Here is a 20,986-nt window from a genome sequence, read left to right as displayed (position 1 = left end):
CCAGGCCAATCTCCCTTCTGATTGACTCAGGCAGCCGGTTAGGGACCTCAAGCACATCTGTGAAGCTCCTTCACCTTGGCCATATATGCAGGGCATCCATCGTATTCAGAGACCCCCTACTTGGGCGTGGGGGTCATATGGGGTGTGCACACCAGGGATCTGGGACCTTGGGGCCACCTGAGAATCCCACAGACAGCAAGCCCCGGCCTTACTTACAGGAAAGCATGTGCCGAGGTGGTTCTCAGAACAGCGTGGGGGTGTGAGGCCAAAGACGGGCCTCGGGAGCGTGCTGCGGAAAGGGGTGCTGGAGGCCCCAGGATGTGGTGAACCAGGGAGCAAGCATTACTCTCTGGCTGCCTGTGGCTGGGGCGGGGTCCTGGGAGCAGCCAGTGGGGTCTGCTGCAGAGTGGGGCGCTGGGCAGGTGTCTACACGGTCCAGAAAGCAGAGCAGTAATCCCATCTGCCTTGTGAAGCAGCCCCGTCCCCACGGCTCCCCAGCCCCTATTCAGCACCCCTGGGCCGAGGCTGGCCTGCTGGGAAGCAGGGGGAGCAGCTGAACCCAGAGCCAGCTTTCCACCCGGACGGCTGACCCCAAGGCACGGGGCGGCCCTGGAGGGCAGCTCCCTGAAGCCACCGTCCCTTGTGTGGAGGAGGGTGTGGCCCACGGGGCAAACTGGCCCCCCTGCCCCCGGGCCTGCTGGCTGCCAGAGGCTCTGGGATGCAGGCGACCACAAATGCATCCTTCTGTCCCATCATCCCTGCATCCCGGGCCGCTGTGTGCAGACTATCTCAGCCCTGGAGAATACGGGTCCTTCCGCGAGCTTTCCGGGCAACGAAGCCCGTGAGTAAATCTTACCGGGGTACCAGGACCCTGAGAAGCATCCGCCGAAGCAGGAGTCCTCAGTGTCTGGCAGATTGAACATGTTTCGACAATTCTGCTGCTGACGGGGCTCGGGGGAGCGCTGGAGAGCATTTCTGGGAAATCGCCCAGAGGCTCGTGCTCACGGCAGGACTTCAGGAGTCTCCGGAGGGCCTGCATGCGGGGAGGGGGTGGGCAGTAGCAGGCATCGGGGCGCCGTCCCAGGCCCCCAACAAGGCCCCCCCCACTGAGCTCAGTCGGCCGGCCCACTGAGGACGCTCACCACGGGGACCCCCGGCTGCCGGGCTCATGGGCAGGTGTAGTGAACCTGTCCGGTTTCCCTGCTTGAGGACATCTGGAAGGGGGTGATGTGGACGCTACATCATCAGCCGGGCCAGCGTTCACAGGTTCCCCCCCCCCCGCCAGCCCCTGGGGAGGGGAGGGTGCAGGGGGGCTCCCTGGGTGAGAACCGCGGCCACCAGCCTCCTGAGTGTGCCGCTGTGATGGGCAGCTCAGCCCTTCACGCACAAGCAGTGTTTCTTCCTCACACGAAACTGGACGGCCCTGCAGGACTTGAACGGCCAACTTCCCAGGGAGCGGCTAAGATCCGGCTACGTGATGTGCGGACAGAGCACCCAGCAAGTGCGGGGTCCTGTGTGCCCATGCTGGTCACGGCCTGGCCGAGCGCACGCTAGAAATGCAGGGGTGCGGGCGGCGCGGGCCAGCAAACAAGTCCCCTCGCGGGACGTGGATGCCCAGCTCCGCTTGCCCTCGGCGAGGCCACGTGGGCGTCCACTCCCGGCCGGGGCAGCGCTCCCTCAGCTGCGCAGAACTCCTCAGATGCGTGCTGGCAGCACACTAGGCCAGCCCGGGCTGTCCCCAGGCCCCGGCGGGGCCCCCCAAAACCTCGGGCTCCCCAGGGCAGCTCTGGAGCCCATGTGTCTGTTCATGGAGAATGCGGGCAGCAAAGACCCCTGGTCTCTTCTCGAAGCGCATCTCCCCCTGAGCTCAGAGCTCCCCGGCCGCCGAGTGGGAGCAGAGCTGTGGGGTGCTCAGGGCCCAGCCAGCCTGGTGGCCAATCCAAGGTCCCTAACTGGGGTGCACCAGGTGATGGTGCAGGCGGGAAGTCGGTGTGAGCCCCGCCAGGTGGGTGGGGAAGGGAGAGTGTTCTCAATTTAACACAAGCAGCCCCAGCTTGCTCTCAGACGCTTTATTGAGAGTCCGACGCCCGTCCCCACGTACAGCGGAAAGCGCACACACGGCCGGGCGGCCACCCCTCACAGACGCCCCCACGCGGCGACGCCTCGCTCTGCCACTCAGTTCCTGGAGAACCACAGACGCCCCAGAGAGCAGCCACCCGCTCGGGCCCGGCACCCAGCACCCAGCAGCCCCCCTAGGCCCCGGGCTGTTTGAAACTCGCTGGCCTGAGTGCAGCCTCTCTTTGAGGGCACCACCGTCTCCCGGGCATGGCCACCCCGCCTGGATTCTTGCACACGGCGCAGGAGTCACCCCTCTGCTAGCATGACGCACACATGACACAGATCTGGGTCCCCATCTACCGGAGCGGGGGCGAGGCAACCCCACTCCTGTCCCGGCCGCAGCAGCACCAGTAAGACCCGCTACCGGCTCAGAGGCCATGGCGCTCCCCGGCCCAGGGAGGCATCCTCAGCTGCTGGGGGGCACTACCATCAGGGCAAGGCCTGCGGCTCTCCCTGGGGTGTCCTCCCCCACCCCGGGCCTCTCCCACCCGTCCGCACAAACCCCTGGCCCTGTGGGCTCTCAAAAAGGCAGAGAGAAAAGGAAGGTGCGTTCTCCAGCCCTGCCCCCACCCTACCAGCCGCACGACACGCCCCGGGGGCGGCCAGCAGCAGCGGTGTGGGTCTGCTGATGCCAAGCCACTCTAAGGACCGCACCATTCTGGAAGCTGGCCATGGCGGACAGAGTCTATTCCACAACTGGGGCAGAGAACCGACAGGGGAAACGCGCGTGAGCAATGGCCCTCACCTTCAAAACAACGTCAAGGTCACGTCTGTCCCCTAGGAAATGCCTGCTTCCAGATCGGACTTTGGTAAGATATTTATTAGGGACAGTGGCCGCCATGCCCCCCTCAGGAAGAGCCAAGTCCAGGTGGGCCCCCCACGCAGGCCGGCGTGCACCTGGCCCCCGGGCAGGGAGGGCACCCGGCACAGTGCCTGACGCCCTTCCTGCTCTCGCTGGGGCGCCATCCACACCGAGGGCTTGGCTTCCCCAGGCAGGCCTGAGCTTCCGGGGACACAGCCCGCATGCTGGGACTCAGCTGGGGTCCAGTAGAGGCCGTGGCCACGGAAGGGACCCCACGTCTCCCAGGTCGGGGTCGCGGGAGGAAGGCGTGGCAGCTCGGGTTTCCGACTGACGGTCACTCCATGTCGTCCTGCAGGTGCTGCTTGTGCAGGGCCTGGAGCCGGCTGGCCACGGTCTGGTGCACGGTCTCCAGCCCCTCGGGGTCCAGCTCCCTCAGGAGCAGCAGGACGGCCGTCAGCACATTGTTCTGGGGGCACAGAGTCACCGCTGAGCGCCCCCACCCGGACACGGACATGGCGGGCGAGCGGCCTTCCAGCAACCCCGGACAGAGCACAGAGACTCAGGCAGACGAGCGGCATCGCCCGCAGGGACTGCCCAGAGAGGCCAAGCAACGGGCCCCCGGTCACACAGCCAGCCACACAGCAGGGGCAGAAGGGGCTGCGTGGCCAGCACAGCGCTCAGGAACGTGTGAGCTCTCACACACACACGTGCTTGTGTGTGTCATGCGTGTGCGTGTGGTTTCTACCCACACCGGAGCAAGAGAGGATTCTGCACACGGGGGCTACTCGAGCTGGCTCTTCCCGCGAGGTGACAGGAGAGCTGGGTGTGAGCGGGGGCACACGGCAGCAACGTGACAGCCGCTCAGAGGGTCACACGGGGGCTCGGCAACAGAGCCCCTGCCCACCCCATGGCGCTAACCCCTGACCTCAGCCATCCTCGGGGGTCCTGCTCCCCCTGCAGCCCTACACCGGTGCGGTCTCCCTGGCCATCCGCATCCCCCCACTCAGGTTTGCAGGACCTTCCGTGGGAGGACGAGCCACTTTCCCATTCAAAGTAGGGCCAGGGCCTTTCTTTCTGCCCCCGGAAGCGGCCCTGCCTGCAGAGGCTGACCCGCTGCGGGGCCGCGTAGGGGGGCTACACACGTGCACGGACCGTGCAGAGGACGGTGACCTGTGCAGCGAAGGGGCCAAGGCCCAGTGGCCACTGCCTACACTGGCCTGCAGCCTGCAGTCACTTCTGTCAGCAGCTCTGGGGGGACACTTTTCCCAGAGTGCAGGCTGGCCCCTCCCAAGGACAGGGCCTCTGTCCATCCCCCTCTGTGCCTCCCACAAGCTTTCAAGTTCCTCAAGGGGGTGCTGGCAGCCCCCAGCCCCGACTGCGAAGTCCCTCCAGTGCAAGTCTCGCTGGTCCCATGGCTCTGGCTGGACCCTGCAGCCGGGAGTCGGGAGCAGGCGCTGCGGGTCACAGGCCTCCTTCAGACTCCGGCTCTGCTCAGGCATCCCCCCTCCCGCGTGACCAGGAGGCAAGGTCACCGCTGGGCCAAGCTAACGGTGGTGACCCCGTTCTTCTGGCCAATGACGCTCACACTCAGGATGTGAGCAATTCCAGTTGATGAAGCCAGTCCTGCTGGGTTGGGGGGGGGGTCCACAGGGAAGCTGCGCTTTCTGTCCCATGAGGACACACATGGGAAGACATGGCCCCTGTCCCCTTGGGTGTGAGCCTGGCTCAGATGGCCAGCCCACTGACCAGGAGGGGAACAAGCCCCAGGACAGACCAGAATGACAAGGAGGCAGACGCTTGGAAAGGTCCAGCATCGTTGACGGAAGCGCCCACATGACTCACTTCTTGAGCCTATCACTCCTTAGGGACCATCAGGAGCCATTGTGCCACGGAAGCCGCCCCGCCAGGACAGGGAGGCCTCCCCGAGAGCAGCACCCCCTGCAGCGTCAGGTGCCGCCCTCCCAGCCCCAGCCCAGACCCAAGCTGCCTGCAGGCTGGTTTGGGGTCTCCTCTCCCCGGGGTTGCTACTTCTCTGCTGGCAGCCGCCCCCTCTAGTGTGCCACTTCCAGTTCAGCTCAGAGCCAGCTTCCCAGCCCCTGGGGCCCAGCTCGGTGCGCCCTGGGTGTCTGCAGCCTGTCCAGCCGCACCCCCCCATTCTGGGCAGTGGGAGTGGCGGCCGCCTCCAGCCAGGGCTGTCCCCATCATGCTCACCCTGTTCTTGCGACTGCTCGCAGCGTCCCTCTGTGAGAAGAAAGGAAACCGGTCCCGGGAAGGCGGCTTCAGGCTGAGCTGGCTCTGGATGCTGCGGGTAGGAGAGGGAGCATGGGGCTGTGAGGCCTGACCTGCTCGGGGCCCCGTTTCCAACCCCAGGGCCTCGGAGCACAGCGAGGATGGAGAACTGCCACTTGGTGATGTTGCTTCTGGAGGGACGGAGCACTGCACGGGCGGGTGGGACGAAGGATTTGTGGCCTAGCACATATCTCTCTGGGCCCCCGGGGGCCCCTCGCCACACCTGGGCTCCCACCAGGGTTGGGGGCACTGAAGATGCAAATGGGAACGCAGAGCAGTGGGCAGCACGCAGGTGGCCTCCTGCGCTGGCGGGAAACAGGACGGCGGGCCTGGCTGCCAAGTGGACGCAGCCTGAGCCCCACTGGGCTCGACTGCTTCTACAACATTCCCCGCGCTCTGCGGCTGCTCAGAAACAGCCTGCCCCCAGAGGCTGCTTCAGGCCCGTCTCCGGTGCTGCGGTCAGGGAGGGCCCCCCCCCGGGGCCGCACAGCCCTCCTGCCCCACAGCAGCTCAGGTGGCTTCCCTCAAGGGGACCGCAGTGCTGGGCCCCGTGGTGCCCACAGGCCCCTGGCCCACGTCCCCCGCCCACCTCCAGGCGGTTCTAGCTGCGAGGGTGGCCCGTACCCACACAAGCCCCGGGGTCCTGAGCCTTCCGGACACACAGCTGCGAGCAGGCTGGGGGGCGACTGAGAGCCACAGACAGCAAGGAACCACCACGGGCAGCTCCCTTCCCTCCCTCCCCAGAGAGGCCCACCGACTCCACAGGAGGACCCAGGGCCAGGCCCGCCGCCCCCGCCAGCTCACCTTGTCTCCTCCTGGCCACAGCCCAGCGTGTCCTGCCGGGTCTCAGCAGTGGTGTCCGTGGCGCTCAGGGCGTAGGACAGCGCAGGCCCGCCGTTCCCCGTGCCCTGTCCGCTGGGGGCCGTGACCTCCTCCCCCTCCATCAGCGCACGGGACAGCTCCTCCTCGGTCACGGCTTCGGAGTGGGGGGACAAGAGCATCAGAGCAGACTCGCCCCCACAGAAGCCCCTGGGCCGCGGCACAGTCTGCCGTAGACAGGAGGCATGCTTCTCCGCCCCACTGGCCGGCCCCCCGAGAGCAGGGCCGGGGCCTGTCACCTCCCTGTCCCGGCCCGTGCTGGACATGAATCTCAATTCCAGCCCCCGCTACAAGCGTTCATCAAAAGCCAAATTAAGGTCAGCGTTAAAAAGGAACAGAGTACACAGTATGAGTCCGTTTCACTCCCACGTGGCTTAATTTCTCTGCGCTGACTTACACGACACTTGTTTTCTGGGGGAAAGAACTGTGCAGGCGTGCCCAGGACCAGGGACTGGTGCAGCAACGCCAGTGGCCAGAACCCGGCAGGGCCCCCGGGGAACGGGTGGGGAAGGAGCGGGTCAGCGCTGCAGGGAGGCCCCTCGGGCCTCTAGCAGGAAGAGGCAAGCAGCGGGGGACCAGTGCTGGGAGGGCGGGGGGCCACGGGCACGCCCTCACCTGCCGCAGGGCCCCAGGGGCCAGCATGGACGCGGCCAGCCCGCCGGGACCCTGTCCCTCGCTCGCCAGGCCACTCGGATAAGCGTCTGGAGCAGAGCCCTGAGCAGGAACAAAGCAGCAGAGGCAACAGCGTGCCCAGGCAGGAGGTGGGTGAAGCGTGCGTGAGGCCCACCTGCGATCCCGCACTCCGCGTGGGGCCGCACCCAGGGGGTTGGACCCGCTCACACTTGCGACACGAGGAGCAGCGGCCTGGGGGACTCCCCCGAGACCACGGAAGGATCGGGAGCGTGCGGGTCCTGGGCGGTTCGGACACCCACCCTGGTTGTCCAGCTTCTGCAGGTGGGGCAGGTTGCGCAGGACGGTCATGCGGTAGAGGTGCGGGTCGGTGCCGCAGCACGGGTTCTCCGCCAGCCAGAGCACGCGCAGGCGCGGCAGGCCCTTCAGGTAGAAGAGCTCCGCCAGGCTGGGGATGCAGTTCTTCCGCAGGTAGAGCTCGCTCAGCTGCTGGCATTGGCTCACGGGCTCCAGGGTGGAGACGCTGTTGACGCTGCACGGGGACGGCACGGGGACGGCACGGTTAGCACCCCGCTCGCGGAGGGCGGCGCCCCTCCACACCACTCCTCTCGGGTCCGCTGCAAACACCAGGCGAGAGCGCCCCCGGGGTCGGGCCCAGCTGCCCTCGCCTTGGAAGGAGGTCAAAAGTGGACAGCGTGAGCCAAGTTCAACAAACACCCCGGACCAAGGAGAAAGCGTAAGGACAGATGAGCGGCAGTGAGCAACGCCCTGGCCTCCTGCTCGGTGCAGGCCTCATGGAGTCAGCTGGGGGGTCGGAGGTCTCACTTGCCCTCACAGGACAGGAAACCGGCCACCAAGGAACGTCTCTGTGCCCCAAAGTAGGCAGCGGCCACAAAAACCCACAGCAAACACAAGCAAGCTCCGCGGGACACAGAACCGAGCGCCCAACTTCCCAAATCCCATGCCTAAGGAAGAAACAGAGTGTGTGGGCTTACATTTTGTTCCTCAGAACTGTGAACACATCAGAGACAGAAAACCATCCAGGCCTCTAGGCAGAGACCCTACAGGCTCGCACGGACACAAGCAGAAAGCTTCCCACCTCCACAAGCGCAGATGGCCCGCGCACACGCGCTCGGCTCGAGGGCGGGCGCCCAGGACTGCGAGCCTGGCGGGAGCTCCGTGCAGGCCGGGACAGTGCTCTCCGCAGCCCTGGGGCCGCTGCCGCTCCCTGCATGTGGAGGGCACGGGGGGGGGGGGGCACTCCAAGCGACCCTGCCCCAAGGGCCAGACCTATCTAGAACATTCTTTGCTGGAGGCTGCATTGGTGTGGGCAGCGATGGCCCAATTCGTCCCTAAGACAACACTGCAGTGGTGGCCCCACTTACTAATGGGGTTGCTGGCATGGAGCACTGTGCTCAGCACACGGCCTGCCTCACTCGAGAGCCAGGAGTGCGGCGGACGCCACTGCGGCCCGAGCAGGACTCAGGCTTTGCCATCTCCAAGTCTGAGAAAGCTGTCCGAGGCACAGGCCGGGGTGCAACGTGAAGATCCGAGGCTGTACCCCGGCCTGCCGTCCAACGGCAGGGCTAACTGTGGTATTGAGTATTCGTGCCCCCCAAACTCCTACGCTGAAACCTAACCCCTAAGGTGATGGGGTTCGGAGGGGACCGGTGCCCTCATGAAAGAGCCCCCCGAACCCCCTTCCCCCTCCGCCATGCGAGGACCCAGCTAGAAGAGGGCCTCCCCAGACACTGAAAATGCCAACACCTTCACCTTGGACTTGCAGCTCCAGAGGCTCGACACACAATGTCTATCATCCGCAAGCCGCCTGGTCTACGGGATTCTGTTCCAGCAGCCAGAACAGACTAGACAGCCGCCTCCACGCGAGGCTCTGAGACCAAAGGGAAGTGACTGCACCCAGGAGAGGACATGCACCCTGCGTTCACGCAGCGATTTACACTCGGGTTCCGACACAGCCAGCCACGCAGACCGGGCACCTGAGCTCAGTCAACAACCCTGGGCCTCCCGTCCTTTCTCCGAGCTGTGAGCATGACAGATCCTGCAGCTCAGGGAGGCCCAGCAACTTGCCCCAAATCACTCCAGGCAGGGCAGAGCCAGGGTTCGAGCCACACCTATTTTCAGGAATGAAAGGCAATCCATTCAATCACCAGGGAAGGCTCTCGGGGCTCAAATCTCGGCCTCACCAATAACAAGTCAGTGACACAGACATCTGGCGCGTGCACGCTCGCCAAGCACTCTGTTTTCCTGCCTGCACCCACTCCTCACTGCCCCCACGTGGGCAGATGCCGGTATTAGGTCCATATTACAGAGAGGGAAACTGAGGCCCAGAGATCTGAGCCTCGCCCGAGGTGGGAGAGCCAGCATCTGGCAAGCAGTGGCGACTCCCAGGCTCCTTCCCCGGGTCCCCAGGGGGCAGGAGGGAGTTCAGGGGCAGAGGACAATGCTCCCTCCCCCGACCCTCCAAACTGCTCAACTGCCAGAAATTCCAGCGGCCACATTTGGTTCGTCCACGGCTTTCCTAGTCTGTTAAGATGCCAATGCCCCCGGAAGAGGTGGCTATCAAAATGAGAGAGCATGTGACACAGGGACACCGGCAGAGCTCCTGGTGGCACCAGAACCAGACGGCAAAACGGTGGGGGCGCTGGCGGCAGACGTGACGGCGGCCGCTCTTCGTGTGGGGTGGGGGCTGTGCCCACGACCACGGGGAGGGCGGGCAAGGACCCAGCAGCGTGCTCGAGGGGGACGGGCAGGCAGAGCTCGGAGGGGCCCTGTGCTGCCCGGCTGCCCCGCCCACAGAAGCGGCCATCCCAGGCACACTCTCGGGAATTTTCAGGTTATCTAAGGGCATGTGAAGGTTCTCCTCTTCTTTCCAGCCCTGTGACTCAGAGCACAGCAGGCGTGTAGGTACCTGAGGGTGATCACCTCCAGGCTGGGCATCTCCCGGCAGATGGAGACCTAGGAAGGAAAGGAAGCTGATGGGGCAACACCGCCGGGCACTCCCCGCGAGCCCAGCGCAGACCCGCGGTGCGCCACTCAGAGCCACGCCTGGGCTCACTGGGACTGGCACACGAGATGCGAGAGCGCGCAGGCTCTGCATCGTACTCCGTGTACCGCATCGTCCTCGGCTTCCCTACATCCAAAGGAGAAACACTCTCTCTCGCCGCCATCAAACGCGGCCACAATCCCTACCCTTCGATGCCCGCAGAAGACATCAGTTAAGGGGACCTCTGTGGCCCCTACGCTGGACAGAGAACCTCTGTCTTGCTGTCCCTGAGGCACAAGGAGAGGGCTTGGCCAACAGAGCTGGGCCAAAAGGGAGACAGGATTGAGACTGGATCTCATGCCATTTTAATACTGTCAATTCAGGGCAAAAGAGCAGCAGGGTGCTCGGCTTGGTCCACAACGGCCCCCTAACCTGTGAGGCCGATGGGCGGGGAGGTCCTCAAGTGTCTTTGCACCATGCACGAGGCACCGAGCCAGATGACACCCTTGACCTCAACAGGCTCACGGTCTGCTTAGAATGCTTCACGTGTGCAGTGGATTTGTTTTTTGCTACGGTGGTACTTTTGTTTTTTTAGGGTTGTTTTTGGGTGCTTGGATATGCTGCGTTTCAGTTATAGTGTGAGGTGGACTCAGCTTTTCTGGATAGCTCACTGTCTCAGCAGCATTTCTGACTCTGTTTTCAAGGAAAGGTACAGTTCAAGTGACAAAACTAAGTAAGAAAGAAAAGACAGGTACACGATCCCTGTGTAAGTCAGGGACATTCATTCTAGGAGAGAGAGAAAGGGAAAGAACTCTGTTCGCAGACCCACAGCTCAGCTCAGGGCACTGCTCCCTGCCCCCCAGCCTGGGCCCCATCCCGTCCTGCCACGGCCTGGAGTGGGTAGCACAACACTGGATCCCACCGAGAGCAGGAGCTGAAGTGAGCAACCTCCTCAGTGACTCACAGCCCAGGAACCCATGAAAAAAGCCTCCAGGCAGAGTGCACGTCTGAAGTAAAGCAAGCCCTGTGACATTCATCCCCAGCCGAACTTTGGATCTGCTCCCTCCTCCGTGAGACCTGGGACATGGAGACTTCCATCGACAGGACAACACTTAAAGGAACTTCAAAATAAAGCTGGGCACTTGGAACACCTCTTTCCTTAGTCGTTCCACATTACGAAAACTGCTAAATGAACCAAGTACCAGATTAGGGGCTGAACTGAATGTGTGCAGTTCTGTGAATTCAGCGATCCTCTCGGGGGACAGGATACAGCTTTTGGGATCAGAGAGCATTTGGAGATGATCAGCAGAATACTTACATCTGTGAGGCGGCTGCCCCTAGGGGAAAAAAAGACATACATACTTTAATTTCGGTAAAGTTGAGTAAAAAAATATTAGAAACAAAAATTCCAAAAATTAATGACAAAGTCTACAAGCTAAAATTCTATGATGTCAGCGACAAAGTCAGGGACAGCCTGTCCAGAAAACCTGCTGCGGGGCTATTTGCAACAGAACTCTCTACGCTCGGTGCTTGAGGGGCGCTTCTCAGACTGAGAGCAGGACAGCCGCCGCACTTGGAGGACACAAAGGTCCATTCATCCTCCAGGCTGTGGCACGGCGGGACAATGTCCCTCACTGACGTCAGTAAACAAGCAAGTCCTTGTCAGGGGCCCAGCTCAAAGGCTGTGGAACATGCAGCTCATGAAACAGACGCTGGAGAGCCGGAATCAGGGCCCTTGTCTCCCCCGCTCACACAAAGCCTGGCCGCCGCATGCACAACAAAGCGGGGCGTTATCGGGAACAAGAGACAGGGCCGAACGTCCTAAGTGCCACAGGCAGAGCTCACTGCAGTCCGTCTGCGACACTTCCCAGGAGGACGGCGGACTGGGGGCTGAGCTCCTCCCGCCCCAGCCCCACTGCCCAGTGTGTGCAGGGGTGCGTGGGCCTCGCCGTAGATCTTTCAGGAGTTCCTCAGTGCGTCTGTCCTTCCTTGGCCCAGCCAGACCTGGCCACCCCACCTTGGAGCCTGCACTGACCCCACAGCTCCTGCATCCTGTCCTGTCCCCCCCCAGGCAGTGAGGCACCTGGGGACAGCCCCTCCCAACAGCACTGTTACAGAAATGTTTCCTGAATCGTTACTCTGGGGCCTCAGCTCTCTCTCTTTCCCACTAGGAACGTGTTAATCCCCTCCGTCTCCCACCTTATTAGTCGACTCGGCTCCCAATGACCCACAATGTCAGAAAACAGACCCTTCCCGAAGGGAACCGTTCGCCCCACTGATGCTATCTAGAAGGCCGACAAGACTTGAAGGCAACTCCAATTGCTTCGAGCAAAGCCAGCATGTCTGGAGCCTGCGTCTGAAACACCACAACCCAGAGGGGGTAAAAATTCTGGAAGGATCTTTGGCAATGGCCACCTGGGCTTGTGGCAGTTCCTCCCGCAGGCTGTGGGGCCCTGGCACCTGCTCCCTTCCGCCCCGAGCCGCCCTGTGGCTCCTCCGCAGGCCCTTCCCGCCCCCGGCCAGAGCGGAGGTGCGGGTCCGGGCCGCTCCGCCCCGGCGCGGGTGCTGGGCAGCGGGGGGACGCGCGGGGACGGCCCCAGCCTCTGGGTCCTCACCAGCAGTTGAGCTTCCGCACGCTGTGCAGCTCCGAGGCCTTGGCCCGGGACAGGACCATCTTCCGAGTCAGCTTCATGGCGGAGGGCCGCCGGGAACCCAAACCCCGGCCCGGCCCTTCCCCGGACCCACCGCCCGCTAGCCGGGAGGGTCTCGGCTCCGCGGCTGCCGTCTCCAGGGGGCGGGGCCCCCGTCGTCAGGGGCGGGTCCTGAGAGCCCATTGGTCACCCCGTGAGGGGGCGGAGCGGCGCGAGCGCAGTGAGGCCACCCAACTTGTGCTCAGGCGTTGGCTCCGCCCCGGCCTGCCCCGCCCCGCCCCTCGGGCTGTGCCCCCGGTGCGGCGCATGTGCGGCTTGGAGATGCGGCCTCTGACGTAGTTCTGCTGCGACCGGTTGAGGACCTTCTTCGTGACCGAGCCCCAAGCCCCCGAACCCCAGAGTCCCCGAGGCCCCCAGCCCGGAGCCCCCGAGCCCTCGAGTCCTCAAACCCGCCACCCCCGAGCCCCCAAGGCTCCCAGCCCGGAGCTCCGAGCCCCCGAGCCCCTGAGCTCTGCAGCCCCGAGCTCCCTAGCCCCGAACCCCCGAGGCTCCCAGCCCCGAGCTCCGAGTCCCCCGAACCCCCGATCCCTCGAGCCTCTGAGTCCCCGCAATCCCGAGCTTTCAAGCCCCGATCCCTCGAGGACCCCAGCCCCCAGCCTTTGAGCCCCCGAGCCCAAACCCCCAAGCCTGGAGGATAGAGGTGACAGTTTCTTGACTCCCTGAGTAACTGCGATTTAAACTGTTGAAATAAGAAATCAGGGACAGTCCGGGGGCTGTGTGGATTCCCTCCCTCCCCTTGAGCATTTAAGGAAAGGTGGCCTTTCAAGTATTAAGCCTTTTATTTTTTTTATTTTTATTTTTAAGATTTTATTTATTTATTTGACAGAGAGAGAGAGAGTGAGAGAGGGAACACAGGCAGGGGGAGTGGGAGAGGGAGAAGCAGGCTTCCCGCTGATCAGGGAGCCCGATGCAGGGCTCGATCCCAGGACCCCGGGATCATGACCCGAGCCGAAGGCAGACGCTTAACGACTCAGCCACCCAGGTGCCCCACATTAAGCCTCTTAGAAATCAAAGATTACCAGGGGTGCAGATTACATTGACCGGCATTTGGGATCTCAGAGCTGGTGGAGGTGACAAGACCCCACTTGAGTCATCCTCTAAGGCCTCTTTTTCACTAAGCCGCTGTCCTGCCTGTGGCCTGCCCAGCCCCATCTCAGCAAAGCCTATCACCCCCACCCCTGATGTCTGATCACCCCCATTAGCTGATTAAGTTCTTCATCCCCCAAGTAGAGTCTGATCATCTTAGCCTGCCTTTAGCAAGACCCCCTACCCATGATGTCTCAGTACTTTTCCATCCACTGGCCCCCAACTCTGCTCCTTGGCTGTAAACCCCTCTTGTCCTCTTTGTATTTGGAGTCGAAGCCAACCTCTCTCCCCTATTGCAATAGTCTTGAATAAAGTCTTCCCTACTGTTTTAAGAAGTGTCAGAATAATGTTTTCTTTCTTTTTTTTTTTTTTAAAGATTTCATTTATTTATTTGAGTGAGAGAGAATGAGAGATAGCATGAGAGGGAAGAGGGTCAGAGGGAGAAGCAGACTCCCCGCTGAGCAGGGAGCCCGATGTGGGACTCGATCCCAGGACTCCAGGATCATGACCTGAGCCGAAGGCAGTCGCTTAACCAACTGAGCCACCCAGGCGCCCCAGAATAATGTTTTCTTGAACAGAGGTCAGATGGGTTGCTTTCCCAGGGCCCCTGAGACACGTGGAGGACCAGCCTGGACAAGGGCCCTGTGGCATGGCGAGAGGTGAGATGCAGTGGGAGAGAGCAGAATTTTACTGCAGGATCCCCCATCCCGCTCAGCCCTGCTGCTTGTATTACAAAGACAACATGGGGGATCCCACAAAGAGGAAAGCCTTCCCACAGTAGTTTTAACAATTGCTGCTGCTTTGGGTTGTGTCCTTGTGCCGTGTTTTGCCGGGCCACGGCATGCCATGAGTGGTTTATCAGTCAGATTCTTGCCCTGAGCGCTCTCACCGCGGCATGGGTGAGGTGGCCCCCAAAATGGTGTGTGAGTCTGCTCAGGCAACAGAGAACTTTGGTGTTCTTTGAGGAGAAAGAAGGCTCACAAACAGTGGCAGTGAGAGCTCTCAAGCGGCCAGTGGCTTTAGTAGCAGCCCCTGGGGACCTGTCCAGGTCTCAGGGCAGGACAGAACACCTCTCATGCGGGAATCCTGCAGTCACAAGAAGCCAAGGTTGGGTAGTGGCCTGCAGGGGCACCGTGGGTCCACCCCATGGAAGAAGCAGTTCAGGAATAGGATGGCCGGGAGGCTGGGGAATGAGGGAGGGGGCTCAGGGTGGCCATGGTTGAGTCAGTGTAAAATGTGGGAGCATAGGGGGGTTTCAGCAGTGCATTCTGAGTTCTTAGCCTTCAAGCAGGCAGAGAATGATCGAACCAATGAGGCTCGACCTAAGAGAAAGGCAGACACGAGCTCAGCCTCACTGAGAGTGGAAGGAAGTTTCCAGGAGGCCCAGGCTATGGGAGCTTGCAGAGGGCTTCTGGCTGTCCCAAACTGAGAGCCACCAGGTGACAGGGATAAAGCAGGGGCTGCCAGGAGCTGTGAAGAGCAGGCTGGGCCCAGAGGTGGTGTAGAAGCATCCGGAGAGTCTGCCCAAGCTGTGGATGACGCTGCCACCCGCAGACAGAAGCAGGCATCTGCGGAAATTCGTTCTGGGGAAGACTGAACGGGTTTGTGACGGGGCATTGTATGTCGTGCCTGTGGGCTGGTGGCTGATGGGAAGGGGGCTTGGGAGTTGCTGGCCCTGCTGGACCCCGCCTGGCTGAGACAGCCCCTCCCCCTCCTACCTGGACCGGTATGGTCCAGACAAAAGGACCAGTCCAGGTGGGGTGTGAGCCATGCCAGGGAGGGCTGTGGGACAGACCCCAGCTCTCAGGACAGGGCTGCACCTGGAGGGTTTTCTGTAGGTGATGGGGGTGATGGGGGAAAGAGGTGTGAAGACTCCGCGGGTCTGCCTGGAGTAGGTCAAGGCCCTGGGGTTCAGGTGTGTGGATCTCCCTGCACCAATCACTGGGGAACAGGAGCACTTGTCCCTGAGTCCAGGCAGCCTCTGGCAGGAACCCACTCAGCCGAAGGAGAGGAGCGGCACCTGTCGGGCACCCACACGGGGGGAAGGGGGACGGCTGTGCTCCTAGCTCTCTAGCCTCTGGGGGCCTCTGCAGCCCCTACCACCTCTGTTCGGCTGTTCAAGAGGGTGGCCGGGGTGTGAGCCAGTTGAGGGTCCTGGTGACTCAGGTGACACTTGTAAGGTGAGGACTCTTTGGTAAGTTAAGCGTGGTGGTTTGGGTCGTGTCACCGTGCAATGCCAGGAGTCCCTTCCCTGTGTAGCTCTGGGCAGGACTTGACTCCAGGACGTTCGCATGCACTTTGGAAGGTGGCAGAGGAGTAGTGAAGGCCATCCTGGGCAGAAATGGAGAGAGCTGGACGGATGCAGGAGGGTGGGGTTGGGGGGACAGCGGTCTTCCCTTCCCGACAGCAGCCCTACCCACCACCGCATCCCTTGTTGCAAACTCACTGCCTTCCACGGACCTCTCCATCCGCCCCCCTTGTGGTCCCACTTGCCAAACTGGACCTGCCCAGCTCCCCAGCTCCCCTGCAAGCTCCCTCCTCGGCACCTGCCTCCCTGCCTGGGGAGGGCTGCTTATTGCCCCCCTCCCTCGCATTTCTCCGGCTTCTCCTGGATTTCCACGTCCCCAGCTCCCTTCCACAACTGTGTACAGTTGTAACACTGTTCATATTTCACCATGCTCATAGGCTTTTGCTCCTTGGAATGAACCCTGGCAAGCAGAAGTGCAACACAAACTCGCTTAAACCAAAAATGAAACGTTGGTTCATGTGACTGAGAAGCCAAGGGGCTTGGTTTCAGGCGTGGCTGGATCCAGGGCCTCAGTCTTCGTTACTGGGGCCCAGGGTCTCCTCACCCTCCCAGCCTTCAGTTGCACACATCGGATGCTGTCTACTCTCTGCTCGAGTCCAGAAGCAAGAAAGCTTTTCCCCAGTGACTCCAGTGCACGTTTGGGGATTGGCCTGGCACTGCCCCATGCCACCGCGAACCCGGTGCTGCGGCTGGCTCTGAAAGGCCGGGACTGCTGGCCGGAGCCACATGCCCGAGGTGGGTGATGGGAGGGAGGGAGGGGAGATGACCCAGAAGAACATCCGAGAAAAAGAGAACCCGCTGCCTCGGCTGCTGGTTGCTGTGGGAAAGATGACAGCCCGCACACACCTTGCGTTGGGCTGGCCACCACATCTTTCCTCGTGTCCCTGCGCACACTTCCTTATTCCCGGGGAAACTCCCCGCTCTCAGCCGTCTGTCTGGGGCTCTGCTCATAGGGTGGCCACGTGGCTGGTGCCCTGGGGTTGTCTTGGTGGCCCCGGCTACAAGAGGACAGTCTCCTTCCTTCTAGTTCTAGCCGAGCTGAGTCCCGAACTTCATTTCCGCCAATACCGTGTGCCAGACCCGCGTGGCCCCCCCAGAACTCCCGCAAGCTGCCTTTCTGGTACCAACGGCGTCAGCGCCTCCTCCTTAGGGCTCTTGGAAGCCCTGGGGCTGGAGGGGGGAGGGGAGGGGCCTCCAGGGGCTTGGAGTGCGGTCATCCCTTACCTGGGTCCTGGGCCCCTGGGCAGTTCTGGGGATGGCGCTTCTCCAGCAGGGGTGATCGCGACCCAGGGAAGGGGCCTGCTCTCCTCCCTACAGCCTGCCTGCTCAGCCCTCAGATTGAGGACTGATCAACGTGGGGCATAAAGGCCTAGCTCCTCACTCAGTCCCACAGCGGGCAGGGACTGAGGCACAGGGGAAAGTTTGGGGCGCTTGGGCTGGACAGTGGGGCAGAGGGGAAGGTCCTGGGGTGGGGGGCGAACATCCCCCAGGCGTGAGCTCTGCTTCTCCAATGACAGCAGAAACTCGCTAGCTAACAAGGGGACCCCAGGGTGCACAGTCCCCAGGCCTGCCTGCCCTCCTCCCGCCAGGTTCTCCTTTGGGAACTTGTCCCCTCTGTGTTTCAGCCACTCTGCCTCCAGACTGCTCTCAGCGGAGACCCTCCCAGGAACCGGCCCTCTGCAGGGGAGCTGCCCCGCCCCAGGGCATGGGCCCTGGCCTATCACTGGTGGGGGGTCCCGGAGCAGGCCCCTGGGGCTCAGGTGCACGGCTGGCGGGCCACCAGCCTCAGGGCTCCCTGTGGGCCCCGCTCCCTGGCTGTAGCTGCAGCTCAGCCTCCCTGAGCGGGCTGTCCAGCACCCCTGCTGGGGGAGTCCCCCACTGGTGTGGGGGTGGCTGCCTCTCACTGCCAGGAGCACTGCTGAGGGCAACAGGCCGCATCTGTGCTGTCCTCAGTGTGCCGGGAGGGGGACTGCCCGCTGGGCCCACTGGCCACGCTGTTCTGCCCACGCAGGGCCTGGGCAAGGACCCGGACCTGCCCCAGCCTTCCCTCCGTCTGCCCCGCCCCCCCGCCGCGCTCCGCCATCGAACCTTTCCACCCGTATCGGTTATCCGTGCTGCATAACAAACAGCCCCGAATGTAGCAGCTCCCCACAGTAGACGTTACCGTCTCACTGGTCCCGAGGGGCAGGCATCTGGGAGCCGCTGGGCCGGGGGCCTGGCTCGGGGCCTCTGCAGAGGTCCAGCTGTGGGCTAGGGCTGCCGTCTCTGGCGACTCCAAGCTTGTTCATGAGGCTGTGGGCAGGAAGCTTCACTGTTACTGCACAGGCTCTGGGGAGTGAGTGATGAGGGAGGGGGAGAAATTCAACACAAGCTCAGGGACAGAAGCCTGGGTGCTGCAGCCCGTCACCTGGGAGGTGACCCGCCGTCCCGCATGCACAGGGGACAGCACAGCAGGACCAGCGGGGGCCACCTGGAGCCGCTGCCCCACACCAGGCCCTGCCCTCAGCTCTGCATGGCTTCTGGGATCCTAAGCTGGGGGTGCCCTGAGCCACCCCACCAGACACTCCTGTGGGAAAGGGCTTCTCCCCGGCTTCTGTGCGCTGGGGCCATGGCCCTCAGGTGTCAGGCTCCTTGGGGTGGCCTTCCAGGGGCCAGGCCCATCCAGTGACGGACTGATCAACGTGGGGATAAAGGCCTAGCTCCTCACTCGACTCCAGGGCCTCTGGGGTGCAGGCAGCCTGCTGTGTGGGCCATATGACCCGGCCGACATGGTCTGGAGGTCTGGGGGGGATAAGCCTCAATAGGAAAGTCACCATGCAGACCCCACAGTGTTCAGAGCAAGGCTGTGCCACCGGAGTGGGCGCTCTCCATGCTTTGGAAGCCCTCGTAGACACCACGCGACCAGGCGGCCAGCCCCATCGTGCCTGGCTGTGCATGAGGCCCAAGGGGGACCAGCCCCCCACACGGAGCACCTGCCTCTCTGCTCTGTGGCGGAAGGGAAGAACACTGACATTAGAGCGTGGGGGAATCATGGCTGGAGTGGCCTGCTGCTCTGGTGGGGGCCCAAGGGGAGGAAAACTGGAAAACTAGGGACCAGGACCGGGAAGAGGCACCGGCAGTGGGCGGCAGGGTGGAGATCCTCATGCCCCCGTTAAGGCCCATCAGGGACATCCACCATGGATGAGGTGCTGGACAGCTCGGGAGGGAAATTCCTTGGCCAGTTGGCATCCATCAGCGTCCATCCTGAGCCAGCTATGGGCTGCAGGTGGATCAGGAAGGGCATGGCCACGGAGGCCCAGACAGAGGCCATGCACCACAGCATCCCTCAAAGGAACAGGACGGCAATGCCTTCCCACAGAATGGGCACATTCTGGGTCTGGGATTGCCCTTCCTGCCTGTGGGGCCTCGGCCAGCACCTGGTCTGAGGGCCCATGGTGGTTTGACCCACCAGCACAGGGCCCCAAACAACATTGTGTCAGACCAAGGGACCTGCTTCCCTGCCAGAAGGCCCTTCATGGTCTGGCCCCTGCTTTTGCCTCGCTCATCTCTTGCCGTACTCCCCTGGCATCCTCTGCTGGCCTTGGTGGCCTTCCTGTTGTCCTCAAACACAAAGACTTGAGTTCACCTCAGGGCCTTTGCACCTGCTCTTCCCTGACGTTGACCCCTCCTTGTTCTCCAGCTCCTGCCTAGCTGAGTTCCTCAGTGTTCACGACACAGAACCTGCAGTTGTTGATGCCATTCTCCCCGTGGAGACCTGGGCTTCCGTTCTCCTGGAGCCCTCGCCCCTAAACAGGTTCTGGGCACGGTAAGGCTTCAGGAAATGCCTGGGGATGGGCTGACCAAGATGAACGCTGGGTCTGCAGGTGCCTTTGGACCCTGCCGGGGGTCCTTGGGATGGTCCTTAGTTCCCCTGAGTCACAGGTCCCTCATCAGGGAATGGGCACGAGAAGGTTTCCTGGCACGTCGTGTTGTGAGGACTGCAAACAGGCATGGGGAGCACGGTGTGGCACTTGGCAAGGAGGGTGCACACAAGCGAATAAACCTCGCTGACCCCTCTGCTGGAGGGTGCCCCCGGCCGGCGCTGAGAGAGGTCAGGAAGGACGGGCCGCCGGCATGTTTCACATCCCCGCGGCAAACCACAGAACACACCCGCAGCGGGAAGGGTGGCCCGTGTGTGTTCACCTCATGCAGTGACCTGAGGGGTCATTTCCAGCTCTGTCCCCATCACTGTTTGCTTGGAAACGCGCTGCCGGCTCTGGCTCTCGGGGCAGGCCTGCAGAGACCGGGGCAGAGACCGGGGCAGGCCGTGCCCCTTAGTCGCAGGGTATCCTCACGTGCACCGTGTGCCTCCCACTTCACCTTCACATCTCATGGGGAGTCCTTTTCCATGAGCCATTTTGGAATGCAGCTGATCTGTCGACCTCAGACATGAAGAGATGAAGGAAAGCAACGGTGTCCCCAGCATGAAGCCCACCTCTCCCGGGGCTTGCTCTGGACCAGGGGCCCGCAAACACAGCTGCTGCGGGTTTTTATAAATGAAGTGTTATTGGCACCCAGCCACACGCATCCATTTCCCTGCGGCCCAGTGGCTGCTTTCCGGCTGCAGGGCCACCGTTGAGCAGTCAAGAGGAGATCCTGGGCCCGAAAGGTCTGAAATATTTACCATGTGGCCGGACAGAAGTTTGCAGCCCGTGCGCTAGACCCTGGGCATGCTGCCTCCCCACCCCTCGGACCCCCCCCAGGAGCCAGCAGCTGAGCTGCTCTAGCCCTGTGTATTATTCATGACCAGAGCGTGCTGATGCCAAGCGGTCAGATTGCTCCCTTTTTCACGGATTGCGGTTTTCTTTTTGCTGCTAGAGCTTTTTATCTAGGGCATGTTGTCTGTGTCGGAAAAAGTCCTCTGCTTTGCATTTCCTTTATCTGAACCTGAGACAACACGCAATCATCATCAGTATGTGCTGTGTTCCTGCTTTATGGTCAAATGCCTTTTTATTTTTATGGGAAGGATGTTTCGTAAATGCTCTTGCAATGGCGTCCTGGCAGATGGAACGTGGCCTTCTTGTGAAATGTGTGGTTTCTCTTTAGAAGGGAAGGAGCCACATGGGGCACAGCGTGAGCACAGATGCCGGGTCAGCAGCCTGTTTCATGAACGACTTCCC

At 62.2% G+C, this 20,986-nt stretch overlaps 1 protein-coding gene across 3 annotated transcripts; it reads right to left on the bottom strand.

Moving 5' to 3' along the window:
• Positions 1-2,920: 2,920 nt before the first annotated feature.
• On the bottom strand, positions 2,921-12,543 carry CFAP410 (cilia and flagella associated protein 410). 3 transcript variants are annotated; one of them, XM_036097236.2, is made up of 8 exons: positions 12,338-12,539; positions 11,041-11,059; positions 10,155-10,415; positions 9,648-9,694; positions 7,021-7,250; positions 6,014-6,185; positions 5,132-5,222; positions 3,400-4,374 (listed from the first exon to the last, which is right to left on the bottom strand). In XM_036097236.2, exons 4-8 carry the CDS (start codon positions 9,674-9,676, stop codon positions 3,883-3,885), a joined length of 1,014 nt encoding a protein of 337 aa, XP_035953129.2. In that variant the 5' UTR covers positions 9,677-9,694; positions 10,155-10,415; positions 11,041-11,059; positions 12,338-12,539; the 3' UTR covers positions 3,400-3,882. The 3 variants fall into 3 exon arrangements, with proteins under 3 accessions (XP_035953131.1, XP_035953129.2, XP_035953128.2); XM_036097238.2 differs by lacking the exons at positions 3,400-4,374; positions 10,155-10,415 and adding an exon at positions 2,921-3,386 and having other exon boundaries at positions 12,338-12,535; XM_036097235.2 differs by lacking the exon at positions 10,155-10,415 and having other exon boundaries at positions 3,402-4,374; positions 12,338-12,543.
• Between the last annotated feature and the right edge of the window lie 8,443 nt (positions 12,544-20,986).

The sequence above is a fragment of the Halichoerus grypus genome, chromosome 1 (assembly GCF_964656455.1).
Source record: "Halichoerus grypus chromosome 1, mHalGry1.hap1.1, whole genome shotgun sequence".
Taxonomy (NCBI): Eukaryota; Metazoa; Chordata; class Mammalia; order Carnivora; family Phocidae; genus Halichoerus; species Halichoerus grypus.
The sequence above is the reverse complement of the archived record's forward strand: the minus strand, read 5'-3'. Positions and strand labels throughout refer to the sequence as shown.